Here is a 20,775-nt window from a genome sequence, read left to right as displayed (position 1 = left end):
GCTGCCTCCGCGCCTCTTCAGAGAAAGCCTGGTTTTGTATTCTTGTTTTTATTCCCTCCTCCCATCCATCCTTGTTCCTTGTCCTTGTGAACCTTACCTGCTACTGTTATAGATATATTGTTTAATGAAAACTCTTTACCTCTCTACTTCCAGGCTGACTCCAAATTATTGCTTGGTGGATTTGCTCCTTCCCTTTCCTTTTTTCCCCTCTCTATTTGGAGGGAGGAAGGGGGAGTGGGGGAGAGATTCTCAGCCTTGCCCCCATCTGAGCTCTTAACTCCCAGTTCAGGCTTAAACCACTACAAAGAAGAACATGGTTTTGGGGATGCACAGAAACAGGATGGGTCACTGACTGTGTCAAGTGTATAGGCATGGCAGAGTTCCTTTAAGCAAGGGCCAGATCCACAGAGAACTTGAACCTCTTCATTTCTGCCCCCTTTCCTCAGCTTTTTGTGTCACTTCACAAGAACATTTTATGTTTGCTGGTCAGTACAACAGCAACTGAGGTTTCACACACAAGCTCAAGAGCTGCTTTCTGTTAGGAGCAGCTATAAAACTGCTCTACCTTGTGTTGCTGGATAGGTTTGCAATCCTTGCTACTTCCAACCTAAGGTCATAATTGCTGATAATTTCAATTATTTGTTAATATTAAATTCTCTATTACTGCTTGATTCTAAGAACTGAGCTACACATAGGTCAGCATCATAAACAAGAGCAAGACAGGGAATACTTGTGTCATGATTTGCTGCTGCCATGATTGCAGTTGCTCTCTCACTCCTACTCTGTTAGACATGAGTCAGAGGAACTGGAAAGGGAGGAAATCATACTGCATGGTTAGTGAACCTGCAGGATAATCCCTTTAATTTGCCAATGCCACCCATTCACACAGCATGAAGAACTTAATAACTTTAAGCCAGTAAATGGTCAGAAAGGTTAGCCAGAGATATGAGATTCACAGACTGATCTTCTACTCACTTAGCTGCAGATTAGCTGAAAGGTTTCTCAGGCTTTACTTGTCAGGAGGGAAGAGGCTATCTGGCTTCTCTCTTTATTAGAAGTAATAATAGATATTTGCCTTAGTCATACCTGTTTAATATGCCTCCAAAGTAGATATTATGCTTTATAAAAGGGGTGGAACACCTCTGCTATGAGAGATCTTCAAATCCAACCTGTTACCTAACACCAGCTAAACCATGGCTTCAAGTGTCACATCCAGTTCCCTTCAGGGACAGTGACTCCACCACCTCCCTGGGCAGCATATTCCAATGGCCAATTACTCTTGCTGGGAAGAAAAAGTATTTCTTCACAGGAAAAATAAAAGGCCAATAAAGCAGACTCTAAGCTTATTTAGATTTTACCCAGCTTTAATATTTACTGAAATGGGAGGAACCACTACTAGAGAGCATGGCCAAAAGCAATTCAGAAAGGCTTTTACTTCACTCTATTGGATAATATTCTTAAACTTATATAGATTGCACATATTCCTAAATAATTTGGCCACATTCAGCACTTGGCAGATGAAATAAGATCATTTCTGCTGCCTTTTTGCTAATTGGGAGGTCTCTGTGCTTCCATTGCATGTGCTGTTGGCAGGGATGGAACGAAATGAAGCTGTGCTGGATGTCTGTACCCCATACTCCCAACACATGGCAAAGAGAATCTGTGCAACCAATCTAAACGCCCTGACACTGAAATGATCATGATCTTAAGCACCATCAAACCCTCTAGATCAATTCATTCAGTAGCTTTCACTGTTTCTTTGTTTTCTCAGTTGAAGGATTTGAGCAATTAGTGTAATTGTAAGAAGATTTCTACCCTAAAGAATAGAAGGGCCATGCAGCTAATTGATATACTTTCAGCTGACTGTATGAGAATGAATGATGTGCTGTGTTCCAAATGAACTGTTTAGCAGAGTCTTGTTGGACTTATCTCTCCATTGTCACAAAAATAGATTGTAGAACAAGAGAATGGGGTAGAGGAGAACATTTAAAATGAGGTGATTAACTTAATTGCTTTTCTTTCCACCACCAGCAGTTCTTAGACGTGAAAGATGGGGGAAACTTTTGTTATTGTAGAAGCCACAAGGAGGAAATTGTTTGTCTGAGTACAGTGAGGTTGCTTTATCAAATCTTGTATGAATTTTCTGAGTCAGTGAAACTCAAATGAGTACAAAATGCCACAAACTTGAAATTTGAATATTTAAGTGCATTAGTTGTCCACTGAAGAGACATGAAGAGAGGGGGTCGAGAGCAATGACCAAATCCCTTCATTTCTAGCACCACCCCACCACAGGCAATCTGTCTTGGGTTCAGATAGGAGTCAACTACCTTTAAAAGCAGAAGGGAGCCATTAGGATTATACAGTAACCTCCCTTTGGGGGAGAGGCAGCTCCTCTTCTGGTGCCTTTATTTCACTTTCTTTGGGCAGTCAATGTTCCTGAACTCCAAGAAGCTGCTTCTTCTGTCTCTTCCTCTGGCTTGAAAATCTCTGAGCTTTAGCTCAGAAAGCTAATGCTGGAACAGAGATTAAGAATCTGTTGCTCTTCATCCAAAAATTTGGCAGGCAAACACACCCAGATCCAGGAAGCTCCACAAAATTCAGCTACAATACAGTGCTGGGAGTGCAACCCTTTTCCAAAGGGCAGAGGGAAAGATTGAGGCCCAGAGATGAACACTGCCCGTTAGCACCATAGGTGTTGAGCCCAGCAGCAGGAATCAATCACCCATACTTAGACATTGAAGGGAATGCGCAGACCTAGGGATGAGGACTAGAAAAAGGGAGATAGAAAAGTTCTTAGTATGAGGTAAGACAGCTGAGAAGCACTCAGCCATTTTAAAAAGGAAAAGGTGAATCAAAATAAAGCTGAATAGGCAGGTGCCAAAGCTTAGGGCTGGGCTGGCCACAAGACAAGGGAGAGATGCTTGCTATTAATCCCCCTCCCCTGACAAAAGAGAAGAGAAAGGGAACAAAGGACAGACACTGATAAGTCAGAAAAACAATCCTAAACCAGCTTTAATGAAACAGTAACAATAAAAAGATACTAAGAAGAAGATAATCAAAATAGTGACAGATATTCAAAAATACACAAAACTACTAACAAACTAAACCTCCCTGATGGCAATTACGTCGCTGTAACCACTGATGCTGTGGTCAAGCACTGTGGAAGGTGGGACTTACTCAATAGCAGGCAGGAATTGGATTCAGGAGCTGGATTCTAGAACTGGATTCAGGAATACACAAATCAAGATTGAAGGCAGAAAAATGGACAGACTGCTCCCTGGATGCCGCCCAGTGAAGAAGAGAGTTTGACCCTTGTGACCCACAGCTTTATACCGAGTATGACCACATGGAATGGAATCCCTTGTTGGTCAGGCTTGGGCCACCTGTCCTGTCTGCTGCTCCCTGCTCAGAAGCATATTCAGAAATCTTTTCTGAAATATGGATTAATCCAGAAAAAAGCCTTCCTAGGGTGACATTTTCATGCAAATAGACCAGACTTTAGTGATAAAGTCCATACTTAATATTTAACCACAAGAATCTGTCTCTATTAGCAAAAATCTCTCTTCCTGTTTGTGGAGGAAGGTAAGGTCAGAGCAGGGTGAGCTGCAAAGGCTTCAGTCACTGGAAGATGGGTCATTGCAGGTGAGGCAGGCCCTCAGGTGTGAGGCTCAGACATGGCATTGAAACACTGTTGAAGAGGAGCTGAAATGGAAATAAGTGTCAGTCATTTAAGATTAAAGCTCTTCAGCACAAGAGAGCTTTCGTGGATAACATCAAATGACAGGGAGCAGCAACACACTGGAGATCAAAGCTGCCATTAGGAGGGATCTCAGCAGACTGGAGGAATGGGCCAGAAGGAATTTTGTGAGGATATTACTAATTTGAGAGTGGTGAAGCTGTGGGCCAGGAGCCCAGACAAAATGTTTGGATTTCCTGTCCTTAAACAGAACTAGACACAGTCCTGGACAGCTCCATCTAACTTTGAGTTAATCATGCTTTGAGCAGGGGATGGTCTTGAGAATCAGCTCTTACAATCTCTTAAGAGATCTCTTACAATATATTTTTCCCTATGATTCTGTGATCTGCACTCATCTTAATACCACAGAGGTGAACTTCCTGTCCACTTCTTAACTTTCTGTTCACAGCTTTCTGAAAGTTCAGCTTAATAAATCTGGTTACTAAATATAGTAAACTACTTAAAGTGGAATGTGCTGCCCAGGGAGGTGGTGGAGTCACCATCACTGGAGGTGTTTTAAAAGAGACTGGATGAGGCACTTAGAGCCATGGTTTAGTTGACTAGATGGTGTTGGGTAATAGGTTGGACTTGATGATCTCAAAAGTCTTATCCAACCTGGTTAATTCTGTATTCTGTATCTTGTAGCACAAATCTAAATTAACATTTGCTCCACAAACCTAAATTACCACTTGCTCCTACACACATTCTGACCTCCAGAAGAAGCTTTTGTCCTTGCTATTATCTTATCAGCTCATGTTTGGGTTTTGTTTCTTCTGTTTTAGCCCCCAGACGACAAAACAAAACCAAAAAACCAAGCAACAACAACAACAACAATCCCTGACACTAAAATAGGTGAAACCACTTTGGTCCAATATAACTATTAACTTTCTTTCACATTCACTTTGCCACTAACTGCAGTGGTTTCACACTCCTACCCACTCATGTAAAAGGTGTTGTTATGGTGATGTGTTTCACATGCTGTGTTTTTCCCATATGCCTCTGCTACCCCTTTTTTTATGTCCCTTGTGTAGTTAAGTATTCCCATGAGTAACCAGTTTGGTGTAGTGAACCAAGGAACAGCTAACATTCTTCTTGCAGATTAATTTTTGTCTCACAGCTCAGCTTTACTTATTTGTCTGTGAACTAACTGCTTGCTGTCTAATTTCACTCATGTTTTGCCTCCCTTCTTGTAAGCTTGAGGTCAGGCTCGACAGGTCTCTGAGCAACCTGCTCTAGTGGAGAGTGTCCCTGCTGACTGCAGGGGAGTTGGACTAGATAACCTTTAGAGGTCCCTTCCAACCCAAACCATTCCTGCTTCCTATATATCACATTCCTCGAGGTGAAAAGTTTGCTGCTGTTGCTTGCCAGCCTTGTTTGTGCTCCAGACACCACTGCTGCATTACCAGGATCTTATCTCTCATAAAACACCTAAGGAGGCTTAGCCTTTCAAAGAATTGAATTGTCTGACCATTACTACTGTTCAGTGAAAGAAGCATCAGCTTGGGTTTGCAGTTAGTGGTGGACAGAACAAGAAGTCCACTTTCACATGTGGCCATTTGTGATTATTTTGCCTCTTGGTCAGTTATTGTTGAGACAAAGTCAAATGGATGAAAGTGTGCAATATCCACTCAGCAGCCCTGAAAGGAATATCTGAGCAGTGCCACAGTAAATTGCCTCTTTATTTATTACAAGATTGCATACAGAGGAGATAATGGCAGAGCTAATGAGACTCTGCTTATATGTGGGTTAGATCAGTAATGAGACACAGCTATGCTAATTAACTCTGTTCCCTAATGAAATGAAATTCATACAGTAAAAGTCATCTATAATAAAATCAATACAAACTCAAAATACATCAGGTTCTAATTCCTTCACTATGGCAGAGTGACTCCAATAATATCTAACTTTGTCTCCATTTTTACCAGCTGGGTGCTGACTTGGCCATGCTTCTCAGATGTCAACCCACATCATTCTATTTGGCCACCCTGGTCTGCTTATGCTCCTTTATCCTGCTGGTGACAACAGAAGTCAGCTTTGGAGTCTGGGGTAGCTAGCAGTTGTCTGCTGGCCCTGCACTCTGGTGGCAAAAGGCTGTGTGTCTGTAAGGCCTGTGTGGGTGGAGGATTCTGAGATTTTGGGTTAATTTCATCTCACAGACACCTAGGTGTAGGCTCTGTTGCAGTCTCAGCTCTTGTGGTAGTACTTGTGAAGCTTGTGGTAATACCTGTGAAGCTTCATGCGCTGTGGAGACAGGTGATGCAGCAGGGGTGGTCAGCCCAGAGATGAGGTCCTCCTCAGTCATTTGACAGTTGATAACATCCAGTGGAAGGGAGGTTGAGGTGAGTCCCAAACAGAGCTGAGTATGATGCACAGTCTATTCCAGAGTTCTGAGCTGAACTCTTAGCAAACTGCACAAAGCATATTCCCATAGACAGTCCCACATATTGTCTGCCATCCACTCCAGGAGCATCTCTGCAGTACTGCTGTTTGGATGCTCTGCTAGTTCTTGGCTTTGAGAGTGTCCTCTTTTTCCATGCACCAAGCTGAGCTGAGGCCACAAATGCTTTAGCTCTTGCATGACTTGAGTAATGAATTCTGTTCCATGACTAACCTGCAATACAACAAGGGATTCAAAAGTGAGAAAGATGCCAAGGAGCTGCAGAGCCACCTCAGCTGCCTTTTTTTTTTTTGATGTAGGTAGAGAACACAGAATTTAGTGATTCATCTGGTTCACCATTATCCACTTCAAGCTGCCTAGACACTCAGACTGCATATCAATAAAGTCAATTTGCCACAGTGCTACGTGCTCCTTGCTCAGCACAGAGCAGCCAGCAAAGCTTTTCAAGTAGTGCTTTCTTCTGCACAGCACACAGAAGGATCTGAAGTGCTCAAAAGCATCTCTGCTGAGGTTTGCATACTTCTGTGACGTAGTCATGGCTATGGCCACCATGTAGCCACGTGTGCTTTTGAATATATATTACTTCTCAATGTTCACATGATGTGTGGGAGATTCTACAACTACTTGAAGGGAGGTTGTAGCCAGGTGGGGGTCAGTCTGTTCTCCCAGGCAACCAGCACCAGAACAAGAGGACACGGTCTCAAGCTGTGCCAGGGGAGGTTTAGGCTGGATGTTAGGAAGAAGCTATTCCTAGAGAGATTGGCCATTGGAATGTGCTGCCCAGGGAGGTGGTGGAGTCACCATCACTGGAGGGATTTAGGAAGAGCCTGGATGAGGGGCTTGGTGCCATGGTTGAGTTGATTAGATGGTGTTGGGTGCTAGGTTGGACTCCATGATCTCTGAGGTCTTTTCCAACCTGGTTAATTCTATTCTATTCTATTCTATTCTATTCTATTCTATTCTATTTCACCTGGCTTCTCTGAAGCAGCTTCTCAGGGTCTTCACACTGCAGACTTTCATAACATGAGGGAAATAGTGAGCAGATTATTAGCAATAATGTTGTGTATGTAACTGGGGAAGGCAGCATTGCAGATGAAATGAGCCTGGCTAGGAGTGTGTAGATTCATAGTTTCATGTAATTTGTGATAGGTTGGATTCCAGCACCCTGTCAAGCTCGTGTTGAGTGTTGATGTGCTTGAGGGTAGGAAGGCTCTACAGGGGGATCTGGATGGACTGGGTTGATGGGCTGAGGCCAGTGGCATGAGGTTCACCAAAGCCAAGTGCTGGGTTCTGCCCTTGGGTCACAACAACTCCATGCAACACTACAGGTTTGGTGCAGAGAGCCTGGAAAGTTGCCTGGCACAAAAGGACCTGGGGGTGTTGGTCAACTGCCAGCTGAACATGAGCCTGCAGCACACTCAGATATCAAGAAGGCAAACAGCATCCTGGCCTGGATAGTGTGAGCAGCGGGATGAGAGAGGCAATTGTCCCACTGCACTCAGCACCCGTGAGACTCCACCTTGAGCACTGTGTTCAGTGCTGCATGTAAAGCACTGAGGTGCTGAAACTTGTCCAAAGAGCAAAGAACCTGATGAGAGGTCTAGAGAACAAGTTTTATGAGGAGTGACTGAGGGATATGGGGTTGTTTAGCCTGGAAAAAAAGGAGACTCAGCTCTCAGTTGCAGCAAGATGGGAGGCCTCAAGTTGCGCTGGGGGAGGTTTAAGTTGGATATTAGGAAAACTTTCTTCACTGAATGGGTTGTAAGGCACTGGAACGGGCTGCCCAGGGAAGTGGTGGAGTGACCACCCTATAGGCATTTAAAAGATGTATAGATGTGGTGCTGAGGGGTGACCTGGCAGTGCTGGGTTGGACTTGATGATCTGAAAGGTCTCTTGCAACCAAGATGATTTAATGATTCTATACATTTAGAACCAAAAAACCCCAAACTAACCAAAAACCAGAGAATAGGTTCTGCATCCTTACTTTGCAAGTAAATAGTATTTGTGTCTTGACTCTGACTGGAGATTCTGGTTTGTCTTCTTTATTTCAGCAATAGTTGCCTTTGGGATCATGTACTTGAAGCATTTCATATTCTTTTTGAAGAGTTCTTCTCTAAACTTACCTTCAAAGTCCTGAGGCATCTTCAGGAATGATTATTTAGCAAGTGGAGAAATCTGATTCATCTCTCTCCTTTTGCAATTACAACTCCTCTTGCACCAGTTTGTGAGACATGCCACAGTCACTGTGAAACCGGTGGCTAAAATCTTCAGCCAGTTCTCAAAGTTGCTTCCAAAGGGTGATGGCACTCTGGAATAGGTTGCCCTGGGAGGTTGTGGATGCTTTCTCCCTGGAGGTGTTTAAGGCCAGGTTGGATGAGGCCTTTTGGTCTCTTCTCCCAGGCAACCAGCACCAGAACAAGAGGACACAGTCTCAAGCTGCACCAGGGGAGGTTTAGGATGGAGTTAGGAAGAAGTTCTACACAGAGAGAGTGATTGCCCATTGGAATGGGCTGCCTGGGGAGGTGGTGGAGTCACCATCATTGGAGGTGTTCAGGAGGAGACTTGATAGGGTGCTTGGTTGCATGGTTTAGTCGATTAGGTGGTGTTGGATGATAGGTTGGACACGATGATCTTGAAGGTCTCTTCCAACCTGGTTTATTCTATTCTATTCTATGCTATGCTATGCTATGCTATGCTATGCTATGCTATGCTATGCTATTCTATTCTATTCTTAAGCAGCTGAGTCTAGTTCACAGGATCACAGGGTTGAGGTGTCCCTGCCCATGGCAGGGAGGTTGGAGTAGTCCCTTCCAACCTAAGCCATTCTATGATTCTAAACAAAATGACAAAACCCAGTAGCCAGGTATTATGCAAACGACCTAATTTCTAGCTCCTTGACCTCGGTGGCTAAAAGCACAAAAGAAAGAGCTGGTTTATTTCATTTTATGTAGTGAACTGCTTATAAGCCACATCATTTCTCCACAGAGCAAACTACTTGGTGTATTTTCTAACCCAAAGGCTACTCTTGTGAGGCACCCTTTACCTTGCAAAACTTAACAGCTGTTTGCAATGTTTTGTTGCACTGCACTGATAGTTGACACACCTGAGCTTCCCTGCCAGAACAGGGACAACAGCTCATGTTTTGTGGCATGCTAGAAACCATCCAGTGTTTCAGGTGATGATCCAGTAAAGAATGCAGCCCAGTGGTACAGCAAAATGGCCATTATTTGCTGAAATGCCTACATCCAGTAATTTTATGTGTCTGGAAAAGTAATCTCATCAAAGAGCAGCAAATATCCTTTTTATTTATTTATGGAAAGCTTTTTCCTCTATGCAGATCTTGGAGTGCTGGTGGACAGCAAGTTTTCCATGGGACAGCAATGTGCCTGTGTGCCCAAGAGGGTCAAAAGCATCCTGGGGTGCATGAAGAAAAGTGTGGCCAGCAGGGCTAAGGAGGTTCTTCTTCCCCTCTACTCTGCCCTGCTGAGACCACACCTGAAACACTGTGACTACCTTTGGGCTCCCCAAATCAAGAGAGACAGGGATCTAACGGAGAGAGTCCAACAGAGAGCTGTGAGGATGATTGTGGCACTTGAACATCTCTCCTATGAGGAAAAAATGAGAGACCTGAGGGTGTTTAGTCTGGAGAAGAGAAGGCTGAGAGGGGATCTGATCATTGTCTATAAATATGCGAGGGCTGGGTGTCAAGGTGATGGTGCCAGGCTCTGTTTGGTGGTGCCCAGTGATAGGATAAAGAACAACAGGTACAGGCTGGAACACAGGAGGTTCCACCTCGACCTAAGGAGACACTTCTGTGATGATGGTGATGGAGCACTGGAACAGGCTGTCCAGAGAGGTTGTGGAATCTCCTTCTCTGGATACTTTCAAAACCCACCTGGATGTGTTTCTGTGTGGCTTGGCTGAGTTGGTCCTGCTTTGGCAGGGGGGTTGGACTCAATGATCTTTGGAGGTCCCTTTCAAGCCCTGGGAATGGAACAGCTTGTGATTCTACCTGAACAAGGTTGGCTAAGCTTGGAGACACTGTTGTACAAGTACCTTTTATTTCTTGAAAATCTTGCCAAGTTCAGACACAAAATGCTTTTCTTTTAGATACATATTTGCAAGGAAGGACTTGATAACATTTTTTCAGCACTTAGTCATTTTGTTTAACACCTTTATTGTGGCCAGAGGGTTATAATATAGTGTTAGAAAGGTATGCAGTGCCTACAGAACACACCTATAGCCTTCTACCAATGATGTTGCTAAAGGAGGAAATCTCTTCCATCTTCTCTCCCACCACAAAGAAAACCAGATTTGTACATGTAGCTTTAAAACAAATCTCATCAGGAGCAGCCTATTGCTTTCTTAACGGCACATAACTAAACAGTAGTGAACTACACACTCAGACTGATTTCATCCATGCTATGAAAGGCACCATAGTTTCCTGACTCCTGCTGATCTGCTTGATAGTCATCTTCTTCTTTACCATGATCCTTCCAGGGCAAACACCTTCTCATGTAGTTTTTTCTCTCAGATGCACACATACTGCAAGCTCTATCTTAACAGATGCTGTGACCCAGGTCATTTGCCAAGGGCAGGCCATGTGAGCATCCCCACAACTCACTTGTGGTATGAACTTCCATGATTTCCAACTTCTGATGTTACATAGCTGACCTGAAAACACTTACTCATGATCAGACCTCGTGAGAGAAGCAGAGGAGCTTGAAGCACAAAGAAACACAAGGGAGGAAAGTCTATAGAGGAAGTGGAATGCTGTAACCATCTCAGTAGGACCCAATGTAGTGAGCACAGCAGTACAGGTACAGCAAGATCAACCAATTTTCATTTGATTGCTGCCTGATGTGCAAGAGGTGTTGAAGGTGAAGTAGAAAGGAATGGAAAGATTCAGAAACAGGAAATGATGGAGTTCAATAGCCTCATGAAGAGAGACTCTTGCTTGAAATTGATCAGTGGATAACCTCTCATTTGTCACATGATTAAAATACTTTATACTGACTCTGGATGAAAAAAACCATGACCTTGTGCAGATGGGAAGAAGAAGAAAGGTATTATTCAGTGCTGTCTTGGGTCACAGCAGTCAGGGATTTAGAGCTTTCTGTGAAAATGTCTTTCACAGAATTATTTTGCTGAATTTTCCTATTTTCTAGTGGAATTAAGCTCTGTCTTCAGAGGCAGCAACTGGTAATCCCTCATCAAGATACAATAAGCCTTTCAGCTACACCAAGTTTACTACCTTTTCCCATCCCTCCAGTCCAAGGACTGACAGTTTTCTTCCATCAGTACAGGGTGCTGAATATATGGAATTGATTTCAAGCTAAAGATACTGTGGGTAGTTAGTTACAAACTTCAGAACTGCACAAAATCAACACAAGATTAAAAAAGGAAGACAACATTGTTGCCTTGGAGACCTAAAATATTTGACTCTGGCTGTCTGAATGATGCTCACTGTTAAATCTTTTGTGTTTTGTTGTTTGGGGGTTTTTGTCTGTGGTTTGTTTGTTTTTAATTCAACAGTTCTGTAAATAAAAACCAAGGCTTTTGTTTCAACTTGCAAGGTTCATTTCAGTACCAGTGTGCATCTTCTGTTGTTAGAGACATTTTCATAGTGGGGCAAAGAGAATAAAACCCTTTTCTGCTGCGCTGATGCCATCTCCAAAAGGTGATCAGGAGAAAATACTGTAAGAAATAGCTAATTAGTGCTGGGTTCTTTCCAAAGAGTTGCCATAATTATGCAGTTTGCTTAGAAAGTGACACTTGTGTTTACAGGGAGAGAAGAAGCCTCAGAAGGAACAATAGTTTCCCTGATCTCTTATGAGAGCATGTGGGGAACAAGTGAGGAATGTATGTGGAAAATCATACAGACTCTTACATTTCTGTTCCTTATTCCATAAACCCTGCTTTTCTGTTTGTGTTTGTACATGCTTTGAAGACTCTCTAGTGCCCTTGCCTTCAAAAACTCAATGTAAAACCAGCAAGACAGAAGACCCTATAAGCTTCTTCCCTCTCCTCTAGGTGCATCCACAGCTGGGTAGCATCACGAGGACATCTCAGAGGGAAGCTTCCCGTTCACCAGATGAGACACTGGAGGTGGTTCACCCCAGGGAAGAGGTGTGGAGAGCCTTGCCTGAGGTTGTTGTGCTGTTTTCAGGGCCCACCCTGACTCTCTGAGGAGAGGGTTTGCCACGCCTGTCCAGCACTGCAGTCTTCCAGGTCCACATGTGCTGCAGGAGGCTGCTGCTAGCAGCAAGACAGCCTGCTGCGGAGCATGACCACCTTTTGCTTGAGGAGGCGGCTCCCGCTCAGCACGAACGACAGCAGGTCCAGGCAGCTGAGGGCACTCAGACTCAGAAACACTTCGTTGTAGCTTTCTAACTGGTCAAAATCGTTCACATGCTGTATGTAGTAGGCCCGAAAAAGGTGATAGGGAAGGAAGCAAACGATGATGACACAGATGAAGATCAAGTTTTTCACCTGGGCCCAGAACTCTTGGTGAGACCAGAGAGAGGTGGAAAGTTTTCTTGCCACTTTTACCAGGATGAAAATCTGCAGGGCCAAGAGGGCGCACGTAATGCAGGCAGCAGCTACGATGATGAAGTAGTTGAGGGCTTTCACGCTCTCCTGCCGCAGCTCTTTGTGGAACTTGAAGCAGGTTGTGTCGTTGTAGGAGCCGGAGCGGCCGTACTCGAAGTACAGGACCGGCACCACAAAGATCATGACGGAGAGCCAGACGGCAGCGCTGGCCGCCATGGCGTGCAGCTTCCTGTAGAACTCCACCTTGTCCTTCCACTGGAAGAAGATGAGCCAGCGGATCACCAGTGTGATCACGTAGAACAGGAAGGTCAGGTACATGTGGATGTGCACCATGGCACTCACCAGTCTGCACAGGGGCATCTTGAATACCCACCGCTTGCTGATGTAGTAGTGCAGGCGGAAGGGCACCGTCAGGAGGAGGAGGCTGTGCACCACCACCAGGTTGATGATGGCTGTAGTGGTCACAGACAGAGTGTTCATCTTGACCAGCACAAACGACATCGTGATGGTCCCGAGCCCGCCTCCAGCAAGGGCAACTGAGTAGGCAGTGATCAGTATGGCGCTCATGGTGTTGGTGTGAGTGAAGGCAGAGAAGGGGTCACTGCTGTTCTTAGTCTCTTCAACCATGGTCCTGATATCTTCCCTGTACATATTCTGGAAGTGAAAGAATGCACAAAGACTAAGATGAGGTAGGAATCACAGAATAAACCAGGTTGGAAGAGACCTTTGAGATCATCAAGTCCACCCTATCACCTAACACCATCTAATCAACTAGACCATGGCACTGAGTGCCTCATCCAGGCTCTTCTTAAACACCTCCAGGGACATCGACCCCACCACCCCCCTGGGCAGCCCCTTCCAATGGCCAATCTCTCTTTCTGGGAAGAATTTCTTTCTAAGCTCAAGCCTAAACTTCCCCCTGCACAGCTTGAGACAGTGTCCTCTGTTGCTGGTTGCCTGGGAGAAGAGCCCAACCCCCAGCCAGCAGCAACCTCCCTTCAGGTAGTTGTAGAGAGCAATAAGGTCTCCCCTGAGCCTCCTCTTCTCCAGGCTAAGCAACCCCAGCTCCCTCAGCCTCTCCTCACAGGGCTGTGCTCCAGACCCCTCCCCAGCTTTGTTGCCCCTCTTTGGACATGTTTGAGTAATGAGAGGGCCCACCTAAAAAGCCAGCAGACTATCCCACTCAGATCTTGTTTGAGGCCTAATGCTGGGATTGTATAGGTGGCACAAACTGTGAACAGTAGTTTTATCCAAACATCCTCCAGCCTAGAGAAAAAAGATTGTGAGGGGAAGGTGCTCCAGTCCTTAAGATGTTGCTAGCCCTATCCTCAAAACCAAGCCTGAGTTAGTAATATGTGGGAAGAAGAGACCCTTAGAGGAGTAACTTAATTGTGATGGTTTTGAGCTCTCTGCATTATTAGTTCTTCTCTCTTCTGAGCATCTGCATGCTTTGGCAGGAAGATCTGAGCTGCTGTTTGAATTCTGCTGCTCATTCATCAGTGCATTTTGTTGCAACACAGATCTGCCCTTCCCAAAGCCAGACAATAACCATATGTTGATCTGTCAAAGCTGCAAGTTTTGCTTGCTACTGAGAGCTGAGTTTTGCACACTTCTTCTCCACAGACAATTTCTCTGAATAAGGAATTAAACACCATGGATACCCAGGCTCCATGGAGAGCTTGCTCAGATCCTGCCAGACCAAGCAGTGTGGGCAGTGCTGTCCTGGGGCTCAGGGCGATTTCACATCTAATATGTAGTAGCCAGGTGTTAAAAAAATGAGGTCTTAGAAAATACGTGAGTGCAAACAGGTAGAACTGGCCCTAGCCCTAGCTAAGCCTAGATGAAAGCTAATAGCAAGTTTTAAAATATGCTATGGATTTTAAATACATTGCTGTTTCAAAGAGAGATTAAATACAACTCTTACAATTCTAAATGTAACTACTGGTAGGATTTTTAAGCACTACAGGATTGTGGGGGAAGGGAAGAGTTAAGCTAGGGTGTTATCCTAAAACATGTTTGCCTAAGAGGCAGAATCAAGGGGATGTCCCCACTACTTTCACAGAAAAGAAGCAGGGGAATTTGGTCAGTGCTGGGCTCCATACAGTCTCAGTTTCACTGCTGCTGCTACTTAACTACCATTTCAAACTGCCTCTGGTGTGCCATCCACTTCACTGGGGAATCCTGCAACACAAGAAGGCTTTTCTCCTGAATGAGTTCTTGCAGTTTTCCTTTTAGTACTTCAATGTTGCTAACTTCACTGAGTAGTTCCTCCATCTCTTAAACACTCTGAGGTGTTTAACAGGGGACTGGATGGGGCACTTGGTGCCATGGTTTAGTAGTCATGAGGCGTTGGGTGACAGGTTGGACTTGGTGATCCAGGGGCCCCAACATCTCTGCTATGTGGACAAGCTGAGGGAGCTGGGGGTGTTCAGCCTAGAGAAGACTCTGGGCAGACCTTCTTGCTGCCTTCCAGTAGTTGAAGGGATCCTACAGGAAGGCTGCAGAGGGGCTTTTCATAAGAATGTTGAGCAAAGGGGGAATGGTTTTGAGCTGAAGGAGAGCGGGTTAAGACTGGATTTTAGGAAGTTTTTCAGTAGAGGGTGGTGAGATTCTGGAACAGGCTGCCCAGGGAGGTTGTGGCTGCCTCCTGCCTGTGTGTGCTCAAGGCCAGGCTAGATCAGGTCTTGATGAGCTGAGACTAGTTGAGAGGTGTCCCTGCCCTTAGCAGGGTGCCTACAGTAGATGATCCCTAGGGTCCCTTCCAATATAAGCCATTCTCCTTCACTATCTCACAACCTTTCCCTCCTTTAGAAGCACCAACCCTGGACCTCATTCCATGCTGAAGTACAGCATAGGAATAAAACTACTTCAAATTTCTACTCATCCTTATCGTAATCCAGAAACTTCAACAGAGAAGCACTGCAAACAAATCAAAACCTTAATCCACATCCAAACCTACTGCACTACTTTATCAGTGTGTGTGTGTGTGTCACAACTGGTTTAACACCAATCATTTGCCCAACGTTCCCCATACCTGCTTCTGTTTGCTATTGTCATTTTGCTTTGGCCTCAGTGTTTGCCACTGAGGACAGGAGGAGCCATCTGAACTGCATGCAAAGGGTAGCTGTGCAAGCTCCAGTTTAAATGGATCACTTTGAGGTTTCTTACTTCTTTTTAACAGCTGCACATTTCCAGCATCCTGTCACCAAGCCTAACATTGTCTTGTGCTGCAGGATCTTACTAGTTCACATTTGCTGCATGCCAGGAGGTTTTTCAGGAGATATGCCTTTCATCAGCAACCCAGCACAGCAATTCACTCATTGGCCAAGTTCCTCCTCACCAGAATTATAAAACCCCCAAACAAACAAATAAAATAAATATTTACAAGGGGATGCATTGTTTGTGCCACAGGATAGCATTAGGACTGCAGAGAACTAAATCATACATGCAGAACCATGCTGATCCTATATTCATATATGCCTTTCTGAGAAGGAAAAGCCCTTCTCTTCACCTGAAGAGTCAGTGCTCATCCTGAAGTGTGTTTGAACCCTGTACTAGCCTCTCACTAATTGCCTGCTGAGGAAGGCAGCACACAGTAAGGAAAAGGATTACAGCACAAGTCTGTTGCTTCTTGCCCTCAAAATGTTTACTGCGATTGCTAATGCTGGTTCACTCCCAGGTTGTTTATTTCATGTGATTGCTGGCTGCAGAGGTAATACAAACTCCATCATCAGATGCATGGAAAAAATAATTTTACTAATGATTGCTGTCATGCTGAATATGCAGATGCAGATACTTAGGAAATTTAGTGTGCTAAAATGTGTCATCTGTGTTGGCAGAGGAACAAACCTCCCTGCGGTAGTCTAAGACTCTCTGCCTGGGAGCAGCACAGAGAGCAAAGCTTAGGAGCTGTACTGCTAGGCTGATAACGAAGGTGCTTCCCTATCTCAGCATAAGCACAGAGAAACACAAGAGACTGCAGTTCAGTGAGAGAGGAACTTAAGGTTCCTCCTATCTCTAGCCTCCAAAATGAGGAATTTACTGCAAGGAAATTGTTCCACACCGCATTCATAAAGTACACTGATTTGCAAGAGCCTTTCCTGAGCAGCATGGCTGAAGTCTGCATGATGGTATGGGGCACTGTGTGCATGCAAGTGTTCCATGACATAAAAGTTGCTTGGGCAGAAATGGTGCTTTTTTTTTGCTGCTAAATCTGGAGGTTTCTGCTCTGAGCTAACAATAAGCAGTTGCATTAAAATTGTCAGTGCGCTTGCCAAAGTGTGAAGCTAATTGTGTTAGAAATAAACTCATTACTGATGCATTTTCCAAGGCTTTTGCCTATTTGAAGTTCAGCTGAAATGTTTAAAGATGCAGCTAGAGAATCCAGCCAGAGGCAGCTGTAGAAGCGCCTACAGTAAAGGCTGTGGGAGGAGTACCCACACCTGCCCTTTGTCCCACTGTCCTCCTGGCCCCTTTTCTCTTAGCCTCTCTCCCCCTTTTGTTGAGACAGGACTCCCCAGAGCATCTCAGGCCTTGCTGCTTGTGAGCATAATGCTGTTTTGCCAGTCCAGATCTGTTTATTTGTTATGGTGCTGCCAGTCCTAATCTGTTTATTTGCTATGGTGTTGCACAGGACACCAATACCACTGGGGCCTTATTCTTGGTTGGTCTTTAGATCTCTCAGCAAACAATAGAACTGAAAACAATAAACTATCACTTAGCTTCACTGCCTAGCTTCTATTAATTTCACCTGAATGTTCTGCCCATCTCTCTGATCACTGGAAATCATAAGCACCCAATGTTTTACCTCATTATTCAATACAGCTCTTATGATGGAGCCAGGCTGACAGGGCATTCCCATGTCATGTTATAAGCCCTACATGATAGGTAAAAAATTAATTGGAGTCAGTGGAGCATGGTGGAGGGAAAGCCAAAACAGCAGCAGCATTAGTTGGTACAACAATGTATGATGCAGGAAATGCCCTGTGCAGACATGAGCTCTGATGTGGAAGCAGGATAGCCACAGTAGGGCAGTGAGGTGACTTTAGCTTCTCAGCAGGATTTGTTAGACCAGCCACAGCAACGTGCCTCTTTAGCCCCATTGCTTCTGATACTCAAGTGAGCACTTGAAGCACCAACTCAACAGATACTCCCCAAATATCTTTCCTGTTGACATCAGTGATGCCAAGAAGCTGGGGAGATTAAGAAAATAAACCCAGGCTGTGAACGTGTTTAATTGCACTACTGGAGTGGAAATGCGAAGCATCAACGCACTGAGGAGAGATTCCCTTCGCCAGCTTGCTTTTCTCTCTGCACCATCAGATCAGGATCATCCCTGAAAGTGCCTCAATGGTTTCTATAGCTCTCACGGGGAGAGGTCTCACCATTCGCTGCCGACTACCATCAGCACAATGGAAAGTGCAAATGAAGCAACGCCTGCTGAGTATCCGCTCCAGATTTTCCTTGTGCCTCTTCCTTCAGCTAAAACTCTTTTCTCCCTAATTTCACTTAAGAAGAAAGATTTCACTCTGTTCAGTGAGCTGACAATAAGATAATGAATTCTGAATCTAAAGCTATCTGCACTCAATTTTCAGATTCAGTTTCCCCTAGACAAGTTACCGAGCATCTGAGCTTTCTGTTCCCACATGTAAGATTATCCTCACATGAACTTCATTTCAGCTGTGTACCAGAGCTCTTTGCTAGGTTAGGTTAGGAAGCAGTCAATTAATATGATGAGAAGTCCCAGCACTATATCTTGTTTTGCCTTTTCTGAAGTATTTTTTTCTCAGAACCTTTTTTTTTTCAGGTTCAGCAAGAAGCAGGCTACCCCTGTGGATTTAAGGGTCAAAAGGTGGTTTCTGCATGGCTCTGACAAAAGATAAGCATGTTGCCCTATGGCTTTGAGGCAGGCAAGCATCTCAGAACCTAATGCCATGCAGAAACATCTAAGCTATCTTTAAATAGGTAGCTGGTGATAAATCTGTGTCGGTGTGCCACTTCCTCTAGTCAAATTTATCCCAGTTTTCCAGGCTTAGAAGCTGTATTACTTTCAGTGCTGTGGGTAGCTCCTCCAGAGCTACACTCAGTGCCTCTGCATGACACTGCAGAAAGCCACATGTGCACATCCCAGTTTGTGTCTGTTGTGGTTGTTGAATCATTAAATCATCCAGGTTGGCAGGGACCTCTGGAGACTTTATGATCAAACCTCTCAGTGAAAGCAGGGCTTTAGACTGGGTTTTCTAGGGTCCCATCGAGCCAAGCCTTGAATATTTCTAGCAAGAGAGATTCTGCTGCTCTAAATTTTTCAGTATCTGTCTCAGACCAGGAAGAACAAACCTGGACACAACATCCAAGGCATGGCCTAATGGGTGCTAAGTGGAGTGGAATACCCACATTCCTGACTTGCTGGCTGTGGTCCTAGATCTGCTGCCTGTATTCCTGTTGATGCAGCTATTGCTGGCCCAGCCTTCCAGCCTCCTGCAGTCTCTCTGGTGGCTCTTCCTTTTAGCATCTCTCTCCTCCCAGTTTGTTGTCATCTGCAAACTTGCTAAGGGTTCATTCAGTCCTGTCCTCCCAATTTTTCATAATGCTCTTGAACAGCAGCAGGCCCAGCACTGACCCCCAAGAAACTCCACCTGTGATTAGCTGCTGGTTTGTCTTTGAGCCATTAGCCACCAGCCTTTCAGCTCAGAATTTTAGCCAGTTCTCTGAGAAACTTGGGGTGCACCCATCCAGAAAAGCTTTGCAACACCAATCAAAGGGAAACCCCCATCACTCAGGATTCCTTTACTGCCTTCCTGATGACTTCTTGTACACTTTGAGCAACAGGAGAGCAGGCATGGGAAATTTAGTATCAGAGTAGATAACCCATGGCTAAGCCACATAACAAAGCCTCTCAAGAAGAGGGCACTAAATGACTCACCAGCTATCCTTGTTGAGCTCTGCAAGTGTCTGAGAGCATCAGAGGAGGTATCCAAAAACACTGAACTGAAAGCAGAGCTGGCAACCTTCTGAATCTCAGTGGGGATTATGATCCTCAGCAGCTGAGGTGATTTGGAAAAAAATCACTCTTCATGAAAGAGTATCAAAGCCTAAGGGAAAGATAGCAGAAGCACTATGGAAATGCCCTTCATAATCTTTGTTTTAAAGACTGATTGTCAAAACCAGCACCACTACTCTTGTCCTTCTGGTTTAGATTTTCTTTTAATCAATTAATTTTCAGAAAGGATTATGAAAGTGTGGATGGTATTGCAAAAGGAGCTCAGGTGCCCTTCCTGCAGTGCTGACTCCCAACATACACATTTAACAGAATCACAGAATCATAGAATGGTTTGGGTTGGAAGGGACCTTAAAGATCATTCAGTTTCAATTCCCCCACCATGGGCAAGGACCAGGATGCTCAAGGTCCTGTCCAACCTGACCTTGAATACTTCCAGGGAAGGAGAATCCATAAGCTCCCTGGGCAACCTGTTGCAGCGTATCACCATCCTTACTCTAAAGAATTTCTTTGTAATATCCAACCTAAATCTAGCCCCCTCAAGCTTCAATCCATTCCCTCTCATCCTATTACTAAAAGCCCTTGTAAAAAGGCCCTCCCCAGCTTTCTTGTAGACCCCTTTCAGGTACTGGAAGGCTGCTATAAGATCTCCCTGGAGCCTTCTCTTCTCCAACAACCTTCTACTTTGCTTCCACAGGTTTCACAAAATGACATTCCAAACTGCTGCAGTGGACTAAAGCCCTGCGGCACTTTCAGCTACTTCCCTGTAAGACTTCCTCCCAGCTTTGCTTTAAGCTTACCTCCCACCAGGAAGCCTTCAGCTCCATCCAGATCTGCAGCCATCTCATCTGAGTTCAGATATGTTTCCCTCCTCCTCTCCAAGGTGAGGGGCAAAATACTCCTCCTGTACATCTGACTGCTCAGTACCTTTGCAGCCCTTACCCACAGACTCTCTGGCAGCACAGCAGGAGGCTCACCTCGTTCTGTACAGCTCCTGGACCTTGCAGAAAGTGCTGATGAGCAGCTGCAAGTGCAACCCAGCTCTGTCTGCTTCCTGAAATTTCACACACTTCCCCACAAACCACAAACATC

At 44.8% G+C, this 20,775-nt stretch overlaps 1 protein-coding gene across 1 annotated transcript; it reads right to left on the bottom strand.

The window, feature by feature from the left end:
- Positions 1-12,392: 12,392 nt before the first annotated feature.
- LOC104299970 (probable G-protein coupled receptor 141) lies at positions 12,393-20,531 on the bottom strand. Its single transcript, XM_009900193.2, has 2 exons — positions 20,484-20,531; positions 12,393-13,340 (listed from the first exon to the last, which is right to left on the bottom strand). Exons 1-2 carry the CDS (start codon positions 20,529-20,531, stop codon positions 12,393-12,395), a joined length of 996 nt encoding a protein of 331 aa, XP_009898495.2.
- Positions 20,532-20,775: the final 244 nt, after the last annotated feature.

This window comes from Dryobates pubescens, chromosome 38 (genome assembly GCF_014839835.1).
Source record: "Dryobates pubescens isolate bDryPub1 chromosome 38, bDryPub1.pri, whole genome shotgun sequence".
Taxonomy (NCBI): domain Eukaryota; kingdom Metazoa; phylum Chordata; class Aves; order Piciformes; family Picidae; genus Dryobates; species Dryobates pubescens.
This window is presented reverse-complemented; position numbering and strand designations above follow the sequence as displayed.

Excerpts from the sequence above, each read along its gene's own strand:
- LOC104299970 (XM_009900193.2), bottom strand. The coding sequence starts at position 20,531 with ATGAGATGGCTGCAGATCTGGATGGAGCTGAAGGCTTCCTGGTGGGAG. Across the intron at positions 13,341-20,483 it reads TGAAGGCTTCCTGGTGGGAG|AATATGTACAGGGAAGATAT; the intron begins GTAAGCTTAAAG and ends TTTCACTTCCAG.